This window comes from Vulpes lagopus, chromosome 8 (genome assembly GCF_018345385.1).
Source record: "Vulpes lagopus strain Blue_001 chromosome 8, ASM1834538v1, whole genome shotgun sequence".
Lineage (NCBI taxonomy): Eukaryota > Metazoa > Chordata > Mammalia > Carnivora > Canidae > Vulpes > Vulpes lagopus.
The window spans coordinates 11,349,541-11,375,720 of NC_054831.1; the positions used below are offsets into that span (position 1 = coordinate 11,349,541).

Below are 26,180 nucleotides of genomic sequence, written 5' to 3' on the forward strand. Positions count from 1 at the left end.
CCAAAGAGAAATATTTATCCATTGTCAATTAGACAAATAATGACAAAGGCGATTTTCTTCCCTGGCTTGATAAAAAAGTAAATACCATAATCTTTATCTTAACAGTTAATGAGAGACACTGATTCAAAATTTCCTCGATACTTTGAAGGACTTGATCAAATATGACACTGATATTGTCTTTAGTTACACTTACTGGACCACGAAATCCTGGCGGGCCAATGTCCCCTTTCCACCCCTGTATTGAAAGACAGTTATAAATTATAAGTACATTAATCCAAGGTACTTACATATTTGCTTTACTTATAAAGCAAAATACATAGTTAAACAATAAGTCAATGATAAAAGTAATGTTATTTCTGTGTACTGTACAAACCAAGTTAAAATGAAGGGGATGTCAACTTTGGGTTACTTCTCTGGAGGGTCATATCTGGGGCAAGAATCTTGTCAACAAGGTCCTAGGAAGTGGTTGTTGCTCTGATGGTTTACATGTTTCTTCCATGCCAATATCTTTGGAGGGTGTTCCTACGCATCACACATCCCCATGTTCTCATCCAGAATACAAGCACAGCAAAACCAGGCTGCGGGTTGTATGAGATTCCCAGGGTCCCAACTGACCTGTAACCAAACCCCTTCCTTACCTACTCAGGAGGGCACTTTCAGAATTCTACCAGAAGTGATATTATGATAGGATAAATCTTAAATCTGCACATAACCCTACCTATGACAATTATTTGAAAACATCTGTAACATGTTGCCAGAAACAAATGAACAAATGAACAACTCATAATTTGGTGTGTCATGACCTAGATTGAGACTCATGGGGCTCAGCCTACCCTTGACCTCCACTGACCAGAAACCTTCCCTTGCAAGACTTTCCCAACTCCTTCCTCATAAGGAAACTAAATCTCACTGGTCACTATGTCGGCCAGCTTCCACTACACAGAGCAAGTTTTATATCTTCCCCACAAAACTGTGTTTCAAGTGTCTAAGTAAACTTGTCACATCTCTCATTTCCTTTTACTTAACAAATATAACTAAGGTATTTTAATGAATTCCGATTGCAATCCCTTGCACCCATTTTCAGGGCATGGTTGAGAAAGGATGTGCAAAACCTAACCAGTTAAAAAGTCTAAAGACAAGTTGCTAGAGAAGGGATTACCTTAATGCCGTCTTCACCCCGTAACCCAGGGAAGCCTCTGTTGCCTTTGGGCCCCTATGGGAAAGGACAGACAATAGGTCAGAAGACACACAAGTCAGTTTCTTCAATGGAAAGCAGAAGAAGTTGGAACTCCTTTTTTTTTTTTTTTTTTTTAAGATTTATTTATTTATTTTAGGGAGAGCTCATGTATATGAATGGGGGGGAAGGGCAAAGGGAAAGAATCTTCAAGCAGGCTTCCGGCTGAATGTGGAGCCCAATTCGGGGCTCAATTCCATGACCGACAAGATCATGACCTGAGCCAAAATCAAGAGTTGGACGCCTAACTGACTGAACCACTCAGGCACTTCTGGAACTATTTTTTGAAAAGAAAAAAAAAGGATGTGCTCAGATTATCTATCTTCGTAGTGAGGGTGTAACACTATGATTCTCAAATATACGTTGAAAAGGCTGTATGCTTTTGTTAGCTTAATAACTACTAGTGACTCCTTCAAATTCTTCTTCATCAAATGGGACTGACATTTCAACAACATCAGTGGACCACACATGTCTTTACCTCAGTGCCAGGGAAACCAGGGGCACCATCTTTGCCAGGTTTTCCCTAAAACAAAAAACACGTAATTTAATAGATATGGAATAGCTTTAATAAATATGCAAAATGTAAATGATATGATGATGTCCTCTGGACCTTGGGCAAGAGAGCCTAAACTGAGACTCCTCTCCCATTTATTAGAAGGAAAAACTATTAATTACAGAACATATTTATAGAGATGTTTTGTAGTGTTCCAAACAGACAGGGCTTTTGGATGAACTATTATGGTGTCTACCCTCCGTAACAGAATTAAGAATCATGTTGACCAAATACTTTTTCTTAGAAAAAACATACACTTTTCTCAATGTATAATTTTTATTTATTTAAAAGATTTTATTTATTTATTCATGAGAGACACAGAGAAAGAGGCAGAGACAGAGGCAGAGGGAGAAGGAGGGTCCCTGTGAGGAGCTTGATGTGGGACGTGATCCCAGGGTCCTGGGATCACGCCCTGAGCCAAAGACGGACGCTCAACTGCTGAACCACCAAGGTGTCCTCAATGTATAATTTTTAGTTTTAAAGCAATATATGTGTTTAAGTCTTTCCAAAACAGAGCTGGGTGGGTAAGTGGAGCTCAGTTGTTTCTGTCTCCTTGTACCCACGTCCCAGTGTGCCCCATCTTCTTTGGGGAGCTGCCTTTCCTTCCCTCTGTGTGGTCCTCATGGGGCCATCAACCTTAATAGTGCCTGCTCTGCTGGCCTGGCCAATCCTAGAAACTATTTCTCCTGGCCACAGTCACCTCTCCAGGGTGAGACACAGGACCAGGCTGGGCCAACTAGAGCAATTCTCTGGGGTGTTATTAGTAGATACAGGGAGACACACTGTCTTCTTGGATGCCATTAACCTGAAGTTGTCTGCTGCTACTTCTTGCTTTTTCTCCCTGTTGCCACCTACCTGGGAGAAAATCATCCACACAGAGAAGGAGAAATGATATGGAGAGTCCTGCCCATCTTGTTTGAGGCTCTGAAATCCTTGAAGCCTGTTTTAGCCTTGGACTTCTCAGGTACTTGAACAAATAAGTTTCATTTCTTAAATCTCTAAAAAACGTACATAAACCTAAACTAGTTTGAATTGGGCATCTTACACTTGCCTCCTAAAGAGACCTGAGTATTGACAGTATGATACAGATGCACATGACACTCTATATCCAGATTCACCTGTGGGCCAGGTTCTCCAGGAGCACCTTTTTCAGATCCATAGGATTCTCCAGGCAGTCCCTGTATTAATGAGAGTTACGTCAAATTTGATGAATTATTGATTTTTAGACTCACCTTGATTGTCATTAAGTTTTTCCTTCTGATTATTCTGTTACATTTTTAAATGTTTGAATGATGGGTCATCTCACGTATAAGCATTCTTTTAAAAACAGATGCTAACATACCAGATACTGAAGATAAATCAGAAGATAGGAGACAGTGGGTACATGTACAAGACAGCAGGGATTTCAGCTTGAAGTGACTGTAAAATAATTCTAGTATATGCACCTCTGCGGTGAAATACTACCATGCCTTAGCTAATATTAAGATTTAAAAGGTGATCATACATCAAAATATGCACTAAGGCTCTACTTCATGTTTGAGGGAACAGCATGACTCTAAATGACCTACCGAGGGCCCAGGAGGTCCAGGCTTCCCCATGGCTCCCTTGTCTCCCTTCTCCCCCTTGAGGTCCTGCCACAAAATCAATTTAAAGTCATTACACATAGATCAAGATTTTACTGCTTTTATTTGAAAAATTTCTCTATCCAATGAACTGGATCTACAAACTACTTAGGTACCTGCTGCTAACTTGACACACTTTCACATTTCAAATTTTATACTTGTGAACACACTGAAACCACACATAAGCTTTTATTTTTTTTTAAAGATAGTATCTTTTGGATCAAACTATGTTAAACCAATTTAATTCCTGAGTCAGTTTTCAATAAGCACATTCAAATCATTTCCAATGTACCTGATTTTTGTTATTAATATCCAGAAATTATTCTCATGGGGATCAATTAGTTTCTGAGTCTATGTTATGATGAGGATTTGATGGTATTAGGTCTATTTGTGTTCTTATCATATTTACTGACTGTATTTTCCTCAGTGTGAGTCTTCTCTTGAAGCATCATTTTTTTTAAACTCAAAATTTTTTCCCTGGGTCAAATCTTCCAGATCTAGATTTTTATCAAGAAAAGCCTTTTTTTTTTCCTGTCAATTTCCAGTCAATAAAATTTTATGCTTCATTAATTTTTTGTTGATTAACCTCTGAAAAGTTTAGTTATTTTCTTTAGTTTAATTTTTCCAGTCTTCAATGAGAGTTATTATTTTGGTCATATCAAATTTCACCATCTTTTGCTTTTATCTCTTCTCAGTTTTGTTTTGATGATTTCTACCATTAAAAATTAATTGTACTGGAAAATAGTGACTAAAGGGTTTATTTTTTAGGTGACAAAAATATTCTAAAATTGCATGTGGTAACAGGTGTACAACCCCACGAATGCACTTTTTAGTGCATTGGATATTTAGTGTATTATGAATTGTGCACTAGATAAGTGAGCTTCATGGTATATAAATTATATCTGAATAATGTCATTAAAATTAATTATAACTAAATCCCATGAATTTTATTCTTTAAAATAGTGAATTGTATGGTAAGTGAATTATGTTTCAATCAAGCTATTATTAAAAACAATCAGAAGTTTAAAAAAGGAGGATTTATGTCTATTTTTTGGTTAATCCACAAGAAACTTGCTAGTTAACTCCTCACTGTCCCCCACCCCAACCCTGTCCCGACATTCCAAGATCAACCTAGTATCTAGGTTTGGGGTATTATATTATGATTCACTTTTTCTGAGCATTCAATCCAGTTCTAATATCCTGGCCCTTCTAGCTAACCTACAATAGAAACAAAAACCAATGTTCATGTCGAAAAACAGGGTCACAGTGCCCTTGGAGAGGAATGTAGGCCACATTGCCCTTGGGGGATATAATGGCAGGTAAAAATGTCCCATTAGATTATCACACTATTCCACTGATATCTTGAGGTCATTACTATCCAGTTGGATCAGAGCCATACACCTATCATTTATACAAAAATACTCACTGAATATCCATCCGAGTTAGGAACAATGAGACAGGATGAGGATAAAAGGTGAACAAAATTAGATCCAAGCCCTCCCTTCTAGAATCTTGGAAGTTGCTTGCCTCTGATCTTGCCTCAGCTCCTTGTCTCATGTTTTTTGATTCTCAAGTAAAAGATGGGGAAAAAATCAAATCCAGAGGCTCAGGCTGGCTGAGAGAGCTCGGATGGCAACACTTATAAAAGAGGTAAGAGGACCTGGCCCCAGAAGTAAGAATGCACAACCCGAGTAATAAATGGAAGCGTTACCTACCGTTCTGTTATCAGGGCCAGTTAGCGTCACAATAACTGTTCCTGGTGGTCCAGGAGGTCCTGTTAATCCTTTCACACCCTAAAGACAAAGACACTCAGGAAGGCAAAACCAAACAACATCTCCTTTGCTTCTGGGAGAGACAGATTTTTCCCTTTGGCTCTTAGGTAAGAAGACAGAGCAAATGACAAAGCAAATGCATTTGTTTCAGTGTCACTTACAAAGATATACAGGATGATTGTAATGAAACTGAAAATGTCTTCCCCACAAATAAACCACAATATTTTAATTACCCGCTCTCCTTTTTGTCCTATCACTTTATCGCCCATTTGACCCTGTAAGAAAAGACAACACTAAGTTATTTTTTAAAAATGAATGTGAAAAGTCTAAACCCACTGACATTCCAAGGTTTGTAACAGAATGTTTATGTTTTAATTGTAATGTTAGTGTTATAAAAATTACTTTAGCTATTTCTTGGAGGAGAATGGCACTATGTCTCTCTCAAAAGTGGAGATCATAAAGTGCAGAAAGCTTAAGGGATTGACTTAATATGGCAAATGATGACATCACATGGGATGGGATGTGGAAGGCAAACCAGATCAGAGGACATTTTTCTGGCTCGGCCACTAGCTGGTTACCTAACTTTCTGATGCCCCAGTTTTCTCATCTTATAAACAAGAAGGAAGGGTGGCTGAATTTCAGAAATCTGAAATTCTTTTTTTTTTAAAGATTTTATTTATTTATTTATTTATTTATTTATTTATTTATTTATTTATTTATTTATTCATGAGAGACACAAAGAGAGGCAGAGACACAGGCAGAGGGAGAAGCAGGCTCCCTGCAGGGAGCCCAATGTAGGCTCCATCCTGGGACTCCAGGATAACTCTCTGAGCCAAAAGTAGATGCTCAACCACTGAGCCACCCACGCATCCCAAAGATTCTGAAATTCAAAAGTTAATAGGCTAAGTAAACATTTCAGGCTACCTGACTAGTAATGTAGTGAAATGAGCTAAGTCTAATGTGAACAGTCTGTTACACTGACAATGGCTGATCTAGCATTTCAACCAATGCCTTCTTGCTTTTTTTTTTTTTTTTAATCATTTACTTAAATTTTGTTAGTGAGAGGCACCTGTATGGCTTAGTGGTTGAATGCCTGTCTTCAGCTCAGGGTGTGATCCCAGGGTCCTGGTATTGAGTCCCACATTGGGCTCCCCATAGGAAGCCTGCTTCTCCCTCTGCCTGTGTCTCTGCCTCTCTCTCTGTTTGTCTCTCGTGAATAAATAGATAAAACCATTTTAAAAAAAATCTTGTTAGTGAACATCCAGTGCAATATTGGTTTCTGGAGTAGAAATCAATGATTCATCACTTACACAACAAGTGCCTCCTTGCTTTTTTGCTCTTGAGTGTATAGATTTCCATCCTCCCCCCCCCCCCCATTAGCCCACAAGCTATAGGAAAAAACCTCAAGATGAGGAATTGAAAGACTTTCAATCTCATCTCTATCATTTACTGTGTATTTGACAACTCACTTAAATAATGAGATAATAATTGTGAAAGCACCTTGGCAAGTTCCTACACACAAAGGTTATCTGGTCCTAAGTAAGAAATACAGTGTTAGTAGCTGGTGGGTCTCACTCAACAATTTCCTACCTAGTTTAATGGAGGAAGTCAGAATAAGTACCCCCCCCCTGCCCAAATATATACCACTTTGGCATAAGAATTATTTTGAGCTCAAGACAATTGAGTAACAGCAAATGCAGAAATTCTCTACTCTCTTCCATGTGCCTAAGGCCACGGCATAAAGACATCTTCCCTTGGTGAAGGTGTCACTGGCTCTTTTCCTGTACCAGGAAGAGGAGACAACTCTTATCTCTGGAGTCAGCACAACTGAAATTTGCATAAACAAACTTCACTGAAATAACACTTGTCTTCCATTAGTTTCCTCCATATGTTTACCTTCCCGCGATTTACTGCCCCTATAAGCTCAAAACCCTCTTCCTTTGTCTTGTGTCACTCCTCTGCAAATTTATCACCCTTTGTTAAAATGATACACAAGCCTCTGGGCCTGACTGCCTCCCTGGGGTTTTTATTTCATTTCTGTGAGGCCCCCATATGGATTTGAAATAAACCTCCTTCTGTTAATCTTTTTTTTTTTTCATTTCCATTTGCATGTCCCCAGTTAAGAACCTAAAAGGGTAGAGAAAAAGGTTTTCCTCCCCAACAGGAGCAGTTGGTCTTTTTACTACAAAGCTACGCAGGACCCTGCTTAATGAATACGTGAATATTCATCCTTTATTTACTGGCACCAAGATTAGGTTGGCGTTGGGAAGCAGCCCACTACAAAATTTTATAGGCTAAAGTGTTGGGTGATGAATAGGATTATGGGAAATGGGAAATCTATGGACTTACTTTTCCTGACAGGGAGCTCCTTATAACATAAACATTAGGCATCACATTAGTAAGTGCAGGGAGAAGAGAGTGAGTGAGGGGTACAGAGCTGCCTGTCCTGTTCCCTTCTCTGCTGAGAATCCTGCAGCTTCCAGAGAGCAGTCAGGCAGTGACCACATGTTCAATCAGATCATGTTTGGCTTTTAGTTTGCTTAGGGTGTTCTGGCTGTTGTGACATATGAACTGTAATCTACCTTAGGTCCTGGAGGTCCCATGGCTCCTGGAAAGCCCTAGAAAAATCCATAAGTTAAAATCACAGCAGGAAATGTGCCAAGCCAAAAACTCTATGTGAAGTTTTTAGCTATAATGAATTTATTAGGTTACAGTGTCTACAGCAGTGATGACTTCATACTCACTAAGAATCCCGGAGGGCCAGGTGGACCAGCAGGTCCCGGAAAGCCTGGAAGGCCTGGTAAACCCTGTAAATTACAAGAAGAATAGAGTAAGTTTGAACTTACTTCTCACCTAAGAACAATGTCCAGTAATTAAACCCATCAAAATATTTTAATGAAATCTGAGGAGCATGATGCCTCTCATTTATGGCTGCAGTTAATTACAAAAAAAGAAAATAAAATGCCTAAAAGCAGTTGCCATGTATGACAGGCTGCCAGAAATATCCTGAAGGCAACCCTTCCAGGAGAATGAGCAGAGCAGTTTGCTTTATTTTAGAGGAATTTAAATTTTTTTTTTTTTAATTTTGCTTTTCTATCTCTCTGTCTGCCTGTCTCTCTCAGCCAAGCATGCTCTTTGGTAGAGCCTTCCACTTGCTCACCTTCTGCCCAGAATCCTCTTTCCTTAGACATCTTTATGACTCATTTCCTCTCCCTTTTCTTATTTTCACTCAAATGTCATCCTTTCCCTGTCCACCCAATCTAAAGTCACAGCCCTCTTTCCAACCTGATACAGGATCCTACCCCCTGCCCTTGCATTATTTTCCTCCTTGGCATTCACTGCTATTTAATACACCAGGCACTAACTAATTTATACCTTTTCTGTTTTCCCCTACTAAATGTAAGCTCCATATGGGCAAGAATTTTTTTTTTTTTTACTCTCTTTTGGCTAATTTGTGGACCATGGTATCTCTAGAGCCCAGAACAGCTGCTGACACATAACTGGGATGTAATAAATCTTTCTTGGATAGATGAATGTGCCATTGTTATATCTCCATCAGCAGCACACTGCAGTACCTAGCCAACATTCAATGCACATTTGAGAGACACATCAATGTCCCAGATTGCTATCTCTTCTTATTGGATCACTTCCTTCAGCATCAGGCCCCGTAAATGTTTCCTAAGCAAGAAAATGAAGAACCATCATGTTCTGCATCTTCCCTCAAAGGTCAGTAAAGGCTCCTAACTGCATTGTTGTGCTGTTTTGTGGCTCACCATCAGTCAGCATGGCTCACTCTGGGAGTTCGACAACCGAAACTCAAAACTTTGTCTCACTTAGTCAAATTTCCAGAACTTTCCACATATACTTCTGAACTAAGTTAAAGTACTTCTGATTAATTAACCTGGAAGTTAGTGCCTGTGCCTTAGGTCTACCAAAAGGTCCTTCTGAATCACAAAGTAAAGCACACATACTCTCCCAAATAGCTGTGTCTCTGAATCCATTTGGGATCATACTCAGATTTACACACATATAGTTCAGAAAGTAAACCACTCAACAGGAGAAAGATGCATTTAAATAAAACCCAGTTACTTACTGTCACGCAAAATTTGAAATAGGGTTGTTATTTAACATGATAGTTTTAGATGATATTCAATGTATGGTACAAACCTATCCTTGATTTCAACCAATACAGAATAAGTGGAGCATAACTATTCCTTGAAGATTCCTCCTTAGGTTTAGGAAAACCTGGGTAATTGAGATTTAAGAAGAGATTAAAAGACTTGTGCAGAAAATCATCCTTTTATGTTAGTTTCATGGAGTTTCTTACGAGGTGAATGTTTTAGAATGAAATGAAATCGATATGTAAACAAGAGAAATATGAATGTCTACTGCAAACATTTTTTTGTGATTGTCAGAGGTGGGAGTGGATGGTGGGTGAAATGGATGAGGGGGGTCAAAAGGTAGAAAGATCCAGCTATAAATAAATCAGTCTCGGGGACATAAGGTACAACATAGTGACTATAGCTAAGAACACCATACTCCAGACTTGAAATTTGCTAAGAGGGATCCCTGGGTGGCGCAGCGGTTTGGCGCCTGCCTTTGGCCCAGGGCGCGATCCTGGAGACCCGGGATCGAATCCCACATCAGGCTCCCGGTGCATGGAGCCTGCTTCTCCCTCCGCCTGTGTCTCTGCCTCTCTCTCTCTCTCTGTGACTATCATAAATAAATAAAAAAAAAAAAAAAAAAAGAAATTTGCTAAGAGAGTAAAGTTCTCATCACAAGATAAAAAGAATATTTGTACCTATGGTGATGGATGTCAACTAGACTTACCATGGAGATCATTTCACAATATGTACAAATATCTAATCATTACCTTATCCACCTGAAACTAATAGAATGTCATATGTCAATAATTCCTCAATAAAAAAAAGAAAGTGAAACAAAAAGAGAAAGCAGAAAACAAATCATACAAATGTTCCCAAGAGAGTTTAGAGATTTAGGGGAAAATAGAGAGAGGAGAGACAAAGATAAGAGTTTCAGAGACATACAGAGAGGAGAAAAGGGAGAGAGACAGACAGGCAGAGCCAGAGAGCCAGAGCAAGAGCCAGAGGACTGAGACTAACAGGACCTTTTCCAACGTGCCATACCTGGAATCCTGGAGCTCCTGGCAACCCAGGGTCACCTCTTCCATCAAGTTCTATACCTTCTGTGGCAGGAGCACCCTGGAAAATGAAAAACTTCATTAAACATGATTAATGTTACATTTTCCGAACTCCTTTTAAATGCTGATTCATGGTCCTACTGCTTCAAGGATAAAAATGCTTTTCAGGACCTATACTTGGAGAATGATTTAAGTTTGTGTAGTCACTCCATTTTGAAGTAATCAGAGATTTTCCTATATCCTAAAATTGACACTTTACTGTGGAAGGAAGAAAGACGCAGGGATGGTAAACCATATCTCAAGATCCCAACATTAGTGGCAACTTCTGAGGCCAGTTCTCTTCTCCTAGACTCTATTCCCTTAAAAGATTTTATAAACATTGTATTCCTTAAGATACATGTTTGACAAGAGCTAAAAGAAGTTGTTGAATAGGAATAAATATCATGTCCTGATTATTACGAGGTTTCTGAATTAGTTATGAAACCTGATTTGTAATTACTTACATCTCATTATGTAATAAAAGTCCTTTCATATGTACAATTAGAGATTTTCAATAATAATGTCACACATGACTTACCTTTTCTCCTTTCAAGCCAACAGCACCCTAATAAAGGGAAACCAAATACACAACATCACTGCTTTGTCCTTGCTACTCTTGTGCCCCATCTCCTGCTATTTCCCATTGCTTTTTTTTAATTTTTAAAATTTAAATTCAATTAATTAGTATATAATGTGTTATAAGTTTCAGAAATAGGGTTCAGTGATTCCTCAGTTTTATATAATATCTAGTGCTCATCACATCATGTGCCCTCCTTAATGCCCATTCCCCAGTTACCCCATCCCCGCCACCCCACTCCCTTCCAGCAACCCTCAGTTTGTTTCCTATGGTTAAGAGTCTCTTATGGTTTGTCTCTCTCTGATTTCGTCTTATTTTATTTTTCCCTCCCTTCCCCTAGGATCCTCTGTTTTGTTTCTTAAATTCCACATATGAGTAAAATCATATGATAACTGTCTTTCTCTGAATGACTTATTTTGCTTAACATAATACCCTCTAGTTCCATCCACGTTGTTGCAAATGGCAAGATTTCATTTTTTTTGATGGCTGACTCATATTCCATCTTATGTATATTCCCACTGGTTTTAAAACATGCTCAAATTTCTTTCATTGAAACAAACAAAATCTCCCCATAGTCTCCCCCTACCAGTGCTACCCTGTCTCTCCTTCATGTCATCGGCGGCCTTTCCATTCTGTTCACTCCTCAATCCCACACCTGCCTCCTGCCTCCATGCACACTGGAGATATATCCCTTGCTAAGGCCTGCAATGGCAATGACATTGCTAGAGTCAATGACAAGATGTCAGACTTAATTGGACTTTTCAGTAACTTTAGGCAGCTGTCAGTCACTCCCCTCCACTGAAATACATCTTTCCTGGGCTTTCATAATATAGCCCTCTTGGTTTTCTTTCTTCCATCAGGACTGTTCCTCTTTACAGGCTTCTTCTCCTCCACCCAGACATCCCATGCTGGGGATCCTAAGTCTTTTCTGAAGTTCTTTTCACCTTATTCTCTCGCTCCTTGTGTCACCACCATCGGGGTCTCTCCTCTGAGCAAATCCAGCAGCCTTTCACTCATCTCTGCTTGGATGTCTCACAAGCAACATAAAGCCTCAAAGTGCAAACCTGAACTCGTAGATATTTATTCATGCATTCCCACCCATGAGTTGAATGTCCACTACTGGCCGCCCCTGACTTCTGCAAAGTCATGGTGGATTTTGGTACACAGCCATTCTGGAGTAAATGACCTGTACTGATACTTTATATAGACTTAGAAATGGACACCTACCGGGATCCCTGGGTAGCCTGGTGTCCCTGGAAGGCCTGGAAACCCTTGCTCACCCTGGAAGGCATACAAAGCTTGTTATTCTTTTCCGTTGTTCTAGAACAGCCTATTGAGATATTTTCTCTGTTCCTCTCTTCCAGCCCTGCAGTGGTAAATCTAGACTAAGTAACCCAAATTCCTTATGGCTACTGGGTCATGAGGCTGAAGGCCAGAAAACCATTATCTTAATTGAAAACAGAATTAGAATCTACTGTTTCTCAAATTGTGCATAAACGGCAAAAGTCTAATTGTGCCAAGAACTTTTTAATTGCTGTTTCCTTGAAACTTGAGTAATTGGTTCTTTCATGGCCACCATTCTGGGGGAAAGGAGGGTGGCGTTGGGAGACAAAGGACATGAGTGAAAGCTGGAAAGCCCCGTCACTCTTTTCCAAAGACAGATTTCGCATTCCCAGCTTTTAGTTCTGACTTGCATACACTCACAGCCTCAGGTGAAAGTAACCAGGTGAGCCCCCAGTTGTCCTGTAGGAGAACATGAGAGAACCTCCTCAAAAGACAATCAGAAACCAAGCCATAAGAAAAAAGAAAGCCATCATGTTTCTGTCCTGAAGACACATACCCATGGTTCTGGCTAAAAGAATCTCTCAAGCAAAGCCTGCTGTGCCTTCTTTCTCCTCCTTTACCTTGATTGATCCATTCTGCAAAATGTTTTCCTAACCATTTCCTGTGTGAGAAGTACATACCTTAGAACCATTGCATCCTGGTACACCTGGAGGCCCATAAGGCCCAGGATGGCCTGGGGTGCCCTGAAAACAGAGCAAGTTTCGGAAAGGTGACATCAGCACCAGCCCCCAGGGGACAAGTGGCAGTAGTGAGAGAAGAGATGGGCTAGTTTAGTTATTTAAATACAAATGGCTATTAAATGGTTAAGTAATATATTTAGCTATCTTAGATAATTTAAATAAAACTTACAGCAAATAAAATGGGCTAATCGAAACCAAAAATTATCAAGTGAGATAACCAATATTTTAGTTAAAACAAAAGACCTTTCTATATAAAATGAAGTCGCTTAACATGCTGTTTTCAGTGGGAAGAAAGTAAAGGAAAATAAGAGGGATGTGTACACAAGGTAACCATCATTTTGTTATTCTACACTATTAATCTATTAATAATCTATTAGCAGTTAATCTATTCTATTCATTCTATTCTATTCTATTCTATTCTATTCTATTCTATTTCTTCATTTTATTCCTTTCTACTCCACTCCATTTGATTCTATTCCATCTATCCTATCTTGTCCTGTCCTGTCATATCCTATCCCAACAAATCTAGTCCATCCCATCCCATCCCATCCCATCCCATCCCATCCCATCCCATCCCATCCCGTCTCATACAGTCAAGTTCCATCCTTTCCCATTCCATTCTATTCCATTTTTGTTCTGCTTGATTTCAGGAAATCCAATTGGACTTGCATGTGCTAAAAATATACACTCTAATATATTATGTGATTCTCCTGTGACATCTTCATCATGTAGCACACGTCTCAGTGCCTATTTACTTGTGCTATTGTTTTAATCTCTTTATTAAAGTGAACTTTCTTTTTATTTTTTCAAATTCACACATTTTCCCCATTACTTACTGGAAGTCCAGGAGGACCTGAAAATCCCGGCAAGCCAGTTATTCCCTAGGGATGTAGAAAAGGGGAAGGTGGCAAGAAAAACACTTTAAATGTGTTTCAACCTGTAGTCATAAAATTATTTACCATTCTAATAACCCCATCCTGCAACTGTAATTAGGAATGGCTAAAAACGCTCTGAAAAGCAAAACAAAAATAAAAGGTTTGACAAACTTTTCAAAATCTTACATTTCTAAATATTCTTTTTTAAAAATTTTTATTTAAATTTTAAGTAGTTAAATTTTAGTTAGCATTATTTTAAAAAGAGATGATTAAGGTTGTTTTTGCCTTTTTTGGATAGATTTTGAGGGTATAACTTGCATATCGTAGAGTGCTTCAAGCTTCTGCAAACAGTTTGAGAAATGTTTACCTATGTGTGTGTGTACATATGGGTATCACCGCCATCCCATCCAGACGGGGAACATCGCCACCCACCGCTCCCCCAAGATGATTGTCTCACACCCTTTCCCAGTCCATTAATACCCACCCCCAACATATTAACCACTGTTTTCCACCATTACAGATTACTTTTACCTGTTCTTGAACTTCACCTACAGAGCATAGCATACAGAATGTGCTCCTTTGTGGCATGTGTATAACTTTTACAGTGCAGAGCTCTTATTTTTTAAAGAAGAAGAAGAGTTTTCATCAATCAGGATGGACCAGTTGGACTACTAACCCTTACACCTTTGGGACCAGTGAGTCCTGGAAGTCCTGGTGAGCCCTAGACCCAGAAAACAAACAAACAAACAAAAAAAGGCACTGGAAATTACTTGGCACTAAGAAACCATAAATTAAAAGTCCTCATTTTATTCACATGCCACACTGTTTTGCTCTTGTGATTATTCTGGTGTTAACACAGTAAAATTGCTTGCTTGTTTAACTGAAGCTAAATATTTAGCAGAAAGGACAAAAAAAATTCATTCAAACCCCTGCTACTCCATGTGGGGTGTGGTATTGGTATCACCTGGGAGCTTGTGGGCAATGCAGCCTTTCCGGTCTTCCCCACCTCTCAGATGGATTGATTCAGAATTTTTGTTTTCACCAGATTAGCAGATGACTCTTATTCACGTGAATGTCTGAGAAGAGCTGCTGTAAAAGCCTCACCTTAGCCAGACAGCTGCTGAGGTCTGATAAGGATGGTGATATACAATTACAACAGGGGATGGGAAGGGTGGCCAGTATTTCTGGGCACGAGGAATATTTTATAAACCAAATGGGCCTGGCAGACACAAATAAATAAATAGCCCGGCAATAAACTGTCAGCACCAGAGATAAACTTGCTTCAGGCATATAATGAATACAATTGAGGGGCAATGTTTCTCAGAGAATAACCTTAAATGGAGACTTTTTTTAAACTAGGTCCCTTGGTGTGAAAGTTCCATTGTCCAAAAGCTGTTTTTATCATTCCTGGGAGTTTCAGTACGTTTTTGGTCTTTTATTTATTTATTTATTTATTTATTTATTTATTCATAGAAAAGGGTTGTTACAGAGTCTGCTGAGATTCACGGTCAAGGCCACAGTTGGCCTTCACTGACTGAGGGGGAATTCCTGGGTGCTTGCCTGGGTGCCCCTCCTCTGTAGGATGCTATCTGTGGTATGCACGGGGCCAAACATTGTAATTTGTTTCATGCATAAGATATTTTAAATTAGGAGAGGACATTCTTAAACCTGAAAAAAGCTTTTTGGTCAAGTTTAATATGTTCTAATTGCTTTTCTTTTTTGAAGATTTTATCTATTTATGTATGTGTGAGAGATAGAGAGAGAGAAAGAGAGAGAGAGCACTAGATAGAGTAAGCAGGAGGGTGGGGGGCAGAGGAAGAGGGAGAAGCAGACTCCCTGCTAAGCAGAGAGCCTGATGCAGAACTTGATCCCAGGACCCCGAGATCACAAGCTGAGCCGAAGGCAGACGCTTAACCAACTGAGCTACCCAGGTGCCCCTCTAATTGTCTGCTTTTGATCAAATTATCTTTTGTGGCTACATCCATAAAGTACACTGTCATGTATGAACTCCATGACAACATGGCACCCAGATTTTCTGGATTAACTTTATGGAATCGTAAACCCCATATGTTTAAAATTATTATTTTAATTGATTGTTGGCTTCTCTAAAGGAATGCCGATATAACAAGGGAGTGGGGGCAGAGAACAAAACAGAAAGGAAAGAGTAGGCATGAGGCTGATCCCAGTCCAGAGTTGAAGTAGCCAATTCATTTTGTTAGTGAAATAGAGGAACATCCTAGGCCACGCCCTGGAGGAAGGCAGTGGGATGGTCAGACACTGAATGGGTCTGAATTCAGACACTAAATATCCAGAATCTGAATTTTTTTTTTTTTCAAAATTAGGGTCAGAAGAAAGAGAAATGGGAAACAATGCACAAAATGAATCAGAAAGACACAAAATGGTAGAATTTCTGGAAAACCACAACATTTTGCTTGTTTACTTAGAAACTGTAGGCGTGGGCTTAGTTTCTTTGGTTATGGGAGTTTGATTCTGGCATCCTATAAAACCAGACTTGAACTCCGATTTTGCCACCTTTAACCGAAGCACTCTGAGTGTTGGTTTCCTCATCCCTACAATAAAGAGACTGAGTCACCATAGTCATGATTTCTGGGATCAATGCGAAGAGTAGATGGCATAGAGTCAGGAGTAAACATCCCAATACCTGGCACAGAATAAATTTGCAGTAAATGTTGCCTTTGATGACTACGTAAGTATTCCACGCATTTATGAAATTTAAAAGGACTCTGTGGGGATCAATTACAATGATCTTTCATAGCTTATTAGTTAGTTCATGGCTTGCTGGAGGCCAGCAGTCAGGGGAACAACCACGTGAGTGCATGAGAGCCCAGGCTTAAGTCTAGCTAACGTCCACAGCAGGAAAGAGCCATCAGCAGATCTAGCGGGTTATGCAGTTCTTTAGCAAATCCTCTAGGCTATTTGTTTAAACAAAGCCCTTTGTTGTATCACAGACTTTAGGATAAAAATGTGTGATGAGTTGAGAAAGAGGAACCCATGAAAGAAGAGAAGGGGGTGACAAAAGAGGGGAATCCAAGGAAGGAGGATCCCAGACACAAAGAAAGACAAGTTTTTCAAGGAGCAGAGAGTCATCCACAGGGTTGGAAACAAGGCAGAAGGGTCCAGGTCAGATAAGGACACAAAAGTCATGGGTGGTTTCTGCAGGAGTGTTTTCAGGGACCAAAGGCAAATTATGGCTGGCTGAGGAGTGAATAGGAGATGAACTATGGTTAGCCTGGTTGGTTCCTTTGTTTGTTTTTTAAATCTTGACAGAGAAAGAGAAGACAGGGAAAGGATGGCAATTCTTTGCTTATAGGACCCAAAATATCTAGAGGACATTTTCTATTAGTATGGGGGACATCTGGATGCTTGAGGGCTGACACAGAAAAACTAATCAAAAAGAAAGGAATGATCAAGAGGTATGGTTCTAGTGGGAATCCCAGGGACCAGGGACAAGTGGAGGAATGGACAGGTCCTGAATGGAAGGCCAAGAGAACTCATCCTTTCATGCAAGATGAAAGAGGAGAAGGGACAGATGCAGATGCAGGTATAGAAACTGTGTGGATCGAGGAGGAGGAGGAGGACGTTGAGTAGGGAACTTCAAGATGATGAGCACTTGAGTCATCTTGAGATAAAATGCACTTCTGAGGACCTGGCTAAGTCTGGAGAGCAGGAATTTGCATGGCGCCTACCAACTGGCTGAGATGCAGAATTCTCTCCAGGATCCTGGCAGCCCAATGGTAGGCATAAGGAAGGTTAGGTGAATTGGGGATGTTCCAAAGCTTATAAACCGACATACCTTGGGTCCCTGTGGTCCAGGCAAGCCTTCGGGACCTGGGAATCCCTTCTGGCCAGGAAAACCAGCAGGTCCAGGAAAGCCTCTTTCCCCCTGTTGAACACCAACACAGGATAAAAAACACAGAGAATAGCACTGTCCAGCCCTGTCCACAACCATTGCTTTCTTTTCTTTACAACTTAATAGTGACATTTGACATTTTTTTCCCCCTCAGATCAACAAAATCGGCACTCAGCAGTAAGGATAACAGTAAACGGAAAGCTACCAGCTGTCAGTGTTTGTCTATGGGCTTGAAAGTTTGACCAAAGTTTGCCTTTGGTCTTGTAGGAACTACTTTCTCCCCCAGTGGTGGAGCTACACAGAGCAGAGATTAAGAGAGAGAAGGAATCCAGGACTGGGGTGGAGGGCGGGTGGGGGACGCCCAGTTAGAAAGTTGAGATGAGTGCCCTGTGTTTGCTTGGGGATGCAGAGAGAGTGAGGCCAAGGCCCAGGAATGTGTTTGGGGAGTGTGCAGAATTGCTATGCAGCTTGAAAAGAACAACATGCAGGCTATCAGTGTTAGCCCTTTCTTGATTATACAGGAATTAGTAATCCAATCTGTTATTTGTGTAGGAGATGCAGGAGATATCAAGAGCAGCATAACCAAAAGGGCGGGCTAAATCGGTTTTTAGAAAGAGTTAGGTGATATTACGAGAAAGCCCCTAGTAACGAGCTCGTGAAAATAATTTAGGCCCAATGAGTGACACGATTCTGCCAACAAAAAATTCTCCGGTGAACATGGATCCTGGGATTACTCTTAATAGTAAAGGTCGCTGGTTGATTCCGTCGGTTTAATTGCACAATTAGCAAATTAACGTTTTAAACAGAGAAAGAGATCAAGTCCGTGATTTCCTAAGGCTGTGTGCACACACCTTCCATAAAAAAGAGAAACCAAAAAAAGAAAAAAGAGAAAGCAAAGAATTTGCTACACTGCTCTCAATACTCAGTTACTCTCACATCACCTAGAGCAGCATCATGCACATAGTAGGGACTCGAATTCTTTTTATTTTATTTTTTTAGGGACTCGAACTCTTGAGCACAAAAACGAATTCCAGCTTTCCCAACACGGATCTGAATAGACTACATCCAGGGCTTTAGGGAAAAATCCTAAATCAAAGTATGCATTAGTTACCGGATAATTTAAACTAAATAGAACAATCGTTACGGTTAGTATATAAGTTATATGGAAGTTATTCTATCTGAAGAGCTAAAAATACCTTTTCCAAAAATATTTTTCGTCGCCCTCCAGTACTGTTGAGCAATTCATTAGTGTCCCTGACAAAAGGCTCTGACAAAGGGAAAAACTTTAGTTCGGCCTCCGTCTTAATTATCACAAATTGCAAGTTAATGGAGCGAATTAATGAGATTTCGCGGCTTTCTTTTCTTTCTGGGGTTCTGCAATGGAGCTACGGGCTGGCCCCGCTCTCCGGAAGGCCCCGGCTTCCTACGAAACTTCCCCACCCGGGCAGGGCCGAGGCGAGGAGCGCCCACCGCTCCGCTTTCACACGACACCTGCATTCGCGGGGCGACCGCCCCTTTCACCGGCGCCCGATCCTCCGCGGGTTTCTCTCGGGGACCGGGGCCGGCGCCCGCGGGGCCCGGGGCTCCCGGCGGGGCGGCGCAGAGCGAGCCTGCGGAAAGCGGGGGAGCCCTGCGCGCCTGCGGAAAGCGGGGGAGCCCTGCGCGGCCCGGGGCTGCCGGCGGCCTCGCCAGGCGCGCTCGCCGGATGCCGCCGCCAGGGGGCGCGCCGGAGCCGCAGGCCTGCAAGCCCGCGGGGCTCAACGGGTCCAGCAGCCCCCTCGTGTTTACCAACATTCATCCTATAGAGGCATTCTTTTTTTTTTTTTTTTTTTTGAGATTTTATTTGAGACTTTATTTATTTATTTTATTTATATGAGAGACACAGGCAGAGGGAGAAGCAGGCTCCACGCAGGGAGCCCCGTGCGGGACTCGATCCTCAGACCCCAGGATCACGCCCTGGGCCTAAGGCAGATGCTCAACAGCTGAGCCACCCAGGGATCCCCTATAGAGGCATTCTTACAGGCTCCTTTTCTTTCTTTCTTTCTTTCTTTCTTCCTTTCTTTCTTTCTTTCTTTCTTTCTTTCCTTTTTTTCTTTCTTTCTTTCCTTTTTTCTTTTCTTTTTCATTCGTTCTTTCTTTTCTTTTTTCTTTCTTTCTTTCCCTTCTTTCTTTTCTTTTCTTTTTTCTTTCTTTCTTTCCTTTTTTCTTTTCTTTTTTCTTTCTTTCTTTTTCATTCGTTCTTTCTTTTCTTTTTTCTTTCTTTCTTTCCCTTCTTTCTTTTCTTCTTTCTTTCTTTCCTTTCTTTTTCCTTTCTTTCTTTCCTTTCCTTTTTTTTCTTTCTTTCTTTTTTTGCTAACTCATTCCTTTTTATTTGCACACCCAAAGAGCTACATTTTTTTTATTTTTTATTTTATAAAATTTTTTTTTTATTGGAGTTCAATTTGCCAACATATAGCATAACACCCAGTGAAGAGCTACATTTTAATGGACAATATTTACACAAGTTGTCTGAAAGGTTCCAGAAAGCTATCTTTAAATTTATTTATTTTTCTATCTATCTATCTATCTATCTATCTATCTATCTATCTATCATCTATCTATCTTACCCCCTCCCCTTTTCTCTGGTTAAGGTTTATGTACAGTTTCTTTAAAATTGGATTTGGGGAATAGAATAACACACTGTGGGGCTTTCCAATATGAAGGAAAGAAGAGCAAAGTCCTGGATGAGCTCTACAGAGGGGAAAACTGCAAGGATAGGGGTTGGGGCTTACCTTCTCCCCTTCCAGCCCGTCACAGAAGCACTGGCCTTTGTCTTTACAGACACAGCCCTAGGAAAAGGGAAAAAAAAGAAAGAGTTTTGCTTAAAAAACAGCTTCACAGATCTTGGCTGACGGGGCAAAAGCAAATGCACTTTTCTGTTCTTTGAGCATTAAGCACCATTCACAGGAGCCAGGCTAGGCTGGGGCGATATAGCGAGAGAAATGGAGCCAAGAAATGAGAAGACGCATATAGAGCTGTCGGGTGAGTGTATGTCATTTTTATTATATTTGGGAATTTTAAGTCATTTATGGAAACGATGAAGCCAACTTTCCTTTTTCTCAGAATAATGTAGAGCTGTGCCAGATAAAAGCGCCGTAACTGGTGAATGGAAAGTGGTCTGATGTTGGCACATTTCTTACATTTAACATAATACATATATATATATATTATATATATATTATACACACACACATATGTGTGTATTAACTGGTCAGATCCTCTATAGGTGATTCGTAGGTTTTCTTTTCCTGCAATGATGTTCAAGATCGAGAAAAGATGATCAATAACCCACTATGTGTCTCTAAGGAGAACAAACTAATTCACTGACGTATCAAAATGTTCTTAGTATAAAGCAAAACCAAAACAAAACAAAAATGTAGTTGTGAGCTGGGGAACTCTTATCTCATCTAAGCAGTTACTTGATACATTCTAGAACCTATGCTTAGGTCAACTCCAAAACAGGCTGATTTTTAAAAATGTCTCTGCCAGCAGAGGAACAAAAAAATAGTTTAAAATACTGAATTGAAAATGTGTTTTGACACACGTTCTGTGTTTATGTATCCATCTTTTTAATTTTTTTCTTCAGGTTAATATTAACGGAGAATGACTTTGCTTTCCACAGGAAAAGACTATTAATTGACAGCAAAGGCAGGGCAAGTCTAGGACCTGTGCTGGCTGGTTGGTAGGAAAAATAAAAGAAGAAATTGCCTCAGATATTTCCAAAGTGGTGGGCTCTATTTATTTGTTCAATTGAAATGAAATACTCAAGCAAAATCATCTTTCGTTAAATATATTTCCTGAGCCTGGAGCAGTGGGCTATGCTGCCCTTCAAGGAAGGGAAGTGTAGAGTAATTTTCAGACACCACATTTACATACACCTCACAATTTATAGCAATGGAAAGTGACTGACTGAAAAGGAAAATCTCTATTATCCCCAAGGGTTGGATATTTGGTATTTTTTAGAAGACTAAATTTTTCTGATGTTCCTCCCAGATGTTTGGGGTCATTAAGTCACACCTTGACATAATGATTTAACTTTGTCTTTCTAAATTTTTAAACTCTTATGTTCATTTCAATCACATATTTACGTAAACTCTACAAAAGCAATAGTTGTCAAAGTGGGGGTCCCCGGACCAGGAGCATCTGCAACACCTGTAAACTTGTCAGAAATGCAAATTATCGGTCCCACCCCAGATCCCCTGAATCAGAAATCCTGGGGCGGGGGTTGTCTCAGTATTCTGTTTTAATAGGCCTTCTGGGTGATTCTGATTCCACTGCTCTAAACTAGCACCTAAAGTCTGGGTCTGCAAGATAGAGCTAATTCTCTAAATGTTTCTGAACACTAGATCATTTGACACACTAATTTGCACATCTGTTTTTTGTTTGCCATGTCTTTTTTCCCGTCATTCCAAACAAGTAGCCAGGCTTTTGTGCCCTTCACTTTAGGGATTCTTTTGTCACTGAGCTGAAACAAAAGCGGTCTGAAGACAAGAGCCTTGGCTTTTGTTTCTGGTTTAAGCACCTGCTGATGGTTGGTCCCAAGAGTTGGAGGGGCAAGCATGCCTCTCCCACACAGCATTTGGAGGGGGTAACAGAGCCTCAGAAAGGAGTCTGAGTTCTACACTCAAGGCACCGGATATTGGGCAAGGAAGTGCCACCTGCGCCAGGACCCAATGTTTGAGTTCACGTGGTCGTGGTGGGCTCAAGTGGACAAGGAGCATCTCTGACTCTTTTGTGTCCCGGATACAACACAGCACTTTCTGAGAATCTCTGTACCACAGAGAAGAGAAGGCAAATTACCAAACCTTTAACCTCTGAGAAGGTACATGGAGATGATGAGACAGGCCTTATTTTATTTCTTGCAGTAGAAGCTATACGTTACTAGAAATCTTTCAATGTTAGCTTGAACAAGTTGTGTTTGCCCCCAGATGAGATGAGGTCCTCCTTTTTTTTTAAAATTTTTTTTTAAATTTTTATTTATTATTTATGTATTATAGTCACAGAGAGAGAGAGAGTGGCAGAGACACAGGTAGAGGGAGAAGCAGGCTCCATGCACCGGGAGCCCGACGTGGGATTCATCCCGGGTCTCCAGGATGGCGCCCTGGGCCAAAGGCAGGCACCAAACTGCTGCGCCACCCAGGGATCCCGAGGTCCTCCTTCTTATTTGCTCCCATGGACCACTTGTAGTTACACAAGTGCATTTGTATTTAACCAATTTGCTATTTAATGATTAATGTATAATTTCCCTGGGTGCCCGTAAGGCCTAGGAGGGAAAGAATTCACATCAGTTACCCTGATGTAGAAGATATCCTGGACAAATGCTTGTGGATTGATTAAATGGATCCATGGGTAGGTGGAAAACTGGTAATTTGTTAACATCCAATTTGGACCTGGAATTTCAAGATATATGAATTATATGACTACTGTTGCGCTGCCGTGACTGAGATATTTTCTCTAGGCATGAATTATGCACAACTGTGGTTGAAGAGGCAAAAAAAAAAAAAGGAAACTAGAAGCCTTGGCTATTAATTATTAACTTAAATAATTAATATACAAATAATATATAAAAATAAAATTATTAATGTAAATATATTAACATATTTAACACATGTTAATATATGTTAAAATAACACAAGGCTAATTACTTGTTAGTTGCTTGGAATGAAAAATATTTTTTGGAAAGTTTTAAGCCCTCTGAGTTGAAAAACAGTGCAATGAACCCTTATATCTTCTCATCTAGGTATGCCACCTGTTACTGTCTGTCTGTCTGTCTCTCTCTCTCTCTCTTTCCCTCCCTCTAACACAAATACACACACATGTGTTTTTGCCAAACCTTTGAAAAGTAGACTGTTGACACCATGATACTTCACCGCTAATGCCTGTGGGTGCATCTCCCCAAAACAAGGGGAGGTTCTTATCCATTTGAAACATTCCTGAACCTAAAAAGTCAACACTGATGCAGTCACTTAGGTTACTAGTTTTAAAGTTAGATCTGCAGTTTTATACAAGATTCTTGATGACCATTAGTGAATGGAAACCTGTTTAATTTCCAGCAAATCTTTCATTTCAGACCCGGACTTAGTCTCAATCAATGCTTTTACCTGTAACCAATACATGAAGTTTGATCTCAACCAGTTGCTCTCATGGTTCCAAGAAAGAATCCTTAGGACTCCCATGGGTGGCATTCAGGGCTTGGATGTGGGGCTTTCTGTGTGTGACCATATTGTTCCCTTGAGTTCCCTGTTGCCCTAGGGTTTGGTTTCCCATCATCACCCACAGTGACCTTGCTCCCCCTTTTTGGTCATCAGAACCATGGTTCCTGATTTTTTATATTACGGTCCTTCAGTTTGGGTCTTGGAACCTTAGGGGTAACATGCTGAGCTTTTGTTATTTGGCTTCATCGTCTTTACATTAAGATAAAAGCTGTATTTGATGGTTCAAAACCAGCTGTTGGTTAACTGAAAAAAGTTAGTTAAAGCAAGTAATCAAAAACAAATGAACACACAGAGAGATGAATGTTTTAGACATTTTATAACTTAAAATGTATACATGTATGCCACTTCTTCAATCTTACAAAATAGGGTCTTTTCTTTGGGAACGTCTGCTCTTCGAACTCTGTGTGACATCATTCTTGCTAAGTAAGATCATTGACCATTGTGCGCCATTGACAATTTCAACTTCTGGTTTCTTTGAAACGGGCCAAATGCTGAAAGATGCTTATGGAACAATCTGAGTACATAGTCCTTCTTGATATTAAACCATGTTTTTCTCTAACTTCTTAAATGTTTTCTCACCCATACTTAGTTGAATAGCAGTTTTTCTATCAATTTTTTTATCAAACCTTCCAACCAAGTTGTCACAGAAACACAAATCTTATGCATTTGTATTTAACCAATTTGTTATTAGTGATTAATGAAATCACTTTGTTACTATAATAAGTACAACTGGCAGAAACAACTAACTCCTGGCAATCGTAAAACTCCATCAGGGGAGTAGGCATATGCCAGTGTACTAAGAAGAAGCCCGTGGGTCTCAGGTGGGCAGTGTCAGTGGGCATTGACCGATCTTTTATATAGCAAGTATGGAGAGTGCCAGTCAGTCCAGTAGTCACTCAAAAGGAGAGTCATTGAGAGAGGAACTACTATCTATCTATTCATCCACAATGTCACCCACATGCAGGTGGTCAGCATTATTGACAAGACTCCAGAGCCAGGACCACAGCTGATTCTATGCTTGGGTTAACAGAAATACTCCAAAACTGTTCCAGCTTTAACTTACAGTTAAAATGACAAGGCTTCACCTGCCTATATATTTGCAAACTTGGACTGGCTAGGACTTCAGAGTATGTGATAATTTTACTAACATGTGGATGCTCTATTTGATTGAATAAACTCAAAATTATATCAGAGCCACTCTCTGGCTTTTGTTCAACTGCTGCTTTAGAAGCAAGTGCTCCCATGTGATACATCTGAGAGCTCTTCACAAGGCCATGGAAATTAGGCACTTCACTTCTTTGGATGGTAATGGCAATAGCCTCAGACTCAAGATATTCATTTCTCTTAATTAAGCTGTTTTTCCTGAATTAATTTTAAAATTTGCAAATGTGTATGAATAATTCGAATAGATTATTTGGCTAAAAGATACAGTGGCTATGTTTTCATTATCATTGAGCTTGATCCACTTTTTGCACCCACTTTTGAACCACCAGGGAATGTTATTCCATGGTAGACTAGAACACAACCCATCACTTTCTATTCAAATGCTAAATCACTTAAAAACCAGTTTGGCCAAATGCTTCTAACCATTAAGAAAGAATAACTGATAGATATTTCTTAAGCAACCATTTTATGACTTTTCCTCTTCCAATAATAAAGCACCTCTTAGTTTCCATATTTCTTAGTGAAGTAAGAAATCATTTGTCATGAGCAGAAAGCTCTTAATAATGATTTTATGGGTTTTCTCACCCTGCCAACCATTAGTACAACAGGATGTGATCCAAGATTAAATGTTGTTTTAGCACTTTTGCATATTAAATACTTGTGAGAATGCTTCCTTTAAAAGTCACACACATTTCTTTGCACAACCCACTTAAAATGCAAAATAAACTGTGATAGTAAAAAATCTTAATGGGTGTAGAAATCCAGAAATAATAGTTCTTAGGCCAGATCTACATAGGATCTGTTCCCAAATGTGCTAGCTGTGAATTGGAGCTTTGGACAATTTACTTAATCCTTGCAAGTTACCCCTTCCATAAAGGAGGATATTAAGCTCTATCCTGCGTTTCTGTGAAGAGGATTTGAGATGCTGCCAATAAGAAGCTTGCAGAGTGCCCTGCCTTCAGTAAAAAACTCAGTCAACGGGGTCGCCTTTCTCCCTTTTCTTGCTATAATATCCTAGGCTGAAGGACACACAC

The 26,180-nt window shown here is 40.0% G+C and overlaps 2 protein-coding genes across 2 annotated transcripts in view; one reads left to right on the forward strand and one right to left on the reverse strand.

Annotated features, from left to right (window-relative positions):
• COL4A3 (collagen type IV alpha 3 chain) overlaps positions 1 to 26,180 on the reverse strand; it is a 129,802-nt gene that overhangs the window by 47,834 nt on the left and 55,788 nt on the right. Inside the window, exons 2-18 of the mRNA XM_041766914.1 lie at positions 20,500 to 20,556; positions 17,672 to 17,761; positions 14,534 to 14,578; positions 13,819 to 13,863; positions 12,923 to 12,985; positions 12,186 to 12,239; positions 10,920 to 10,946; positions 10,329 to 10,403; positions 7,926 to 7,988; positions 7,764 to 7,799; positions 5,415 to 5,456; positions 5,125 to 5,202; positions 3,356 to 3,418; positions 2,906 to 2,965; positions 1,713 to 1,757; positions 1,160 to 1,213; positions 194 to 235 (exon numbers count right to left, since the gene is read on the reverse strand). Of these exons, the coding sequence (XP_041622848.1) occupies positions 194 to 235; positions 1,160 to 1,213; positions 1,713 to 1,757; positions 2,906 to 2,965; positions 3,356 to 3,418; positions 5,125 to 5,202; positions 5,415 to 5,456; positions 7,764 to 7,799; positions 7,926 to 7,988; positions 10,329 to 10,403; positions 10,920 to 10,946; positions 12,186 to 12,239; positions 12,923 to 12,985; positions 13,819 to 13,863; positions 14,534 to 14,578; positions 17,672 to 17,761; positions 20,500 to 20,556 (939 nt within the window). The remainder of the gene's footprint in view (positions 1 to 193; positions 236 to 1,159; positions 1,214 to 1,712; positions 1,758 to 2,905; positions 2,966 to 3,355; positions 3,419 to 5,124; positions 5,203 to 5,414; positions 5,457 to 7,763; positions 7,800 to 7,925; positions 7,989 to 10,328; positions 10,404 to 10,919; positions 10,947 to 12,185; positions 12,240 to 12,922; positions 12,986 to 13,818; positions 13,864 to 14,533; positions 14,579 to 17,671; positions 17,762 to 20,499; positions 20,557 to 26,180) is intronic.
• COL4A4 (collagen type IV alpha 4 chain) overlaps positions 20,629 to 26,180 on the forward strand; it is a 189,358-nt gene continuing 183,806 nt past the window's right edge. The window contains exon 1 of the mRNA XM_041766907.1: positions 20,629 to 20,749. The gene's annotated coding sequence lies outside the window, so the exon portion shown is untranslated. The remainder of the gene's footprint in view (positions 20,750 to 26,180) is intronic.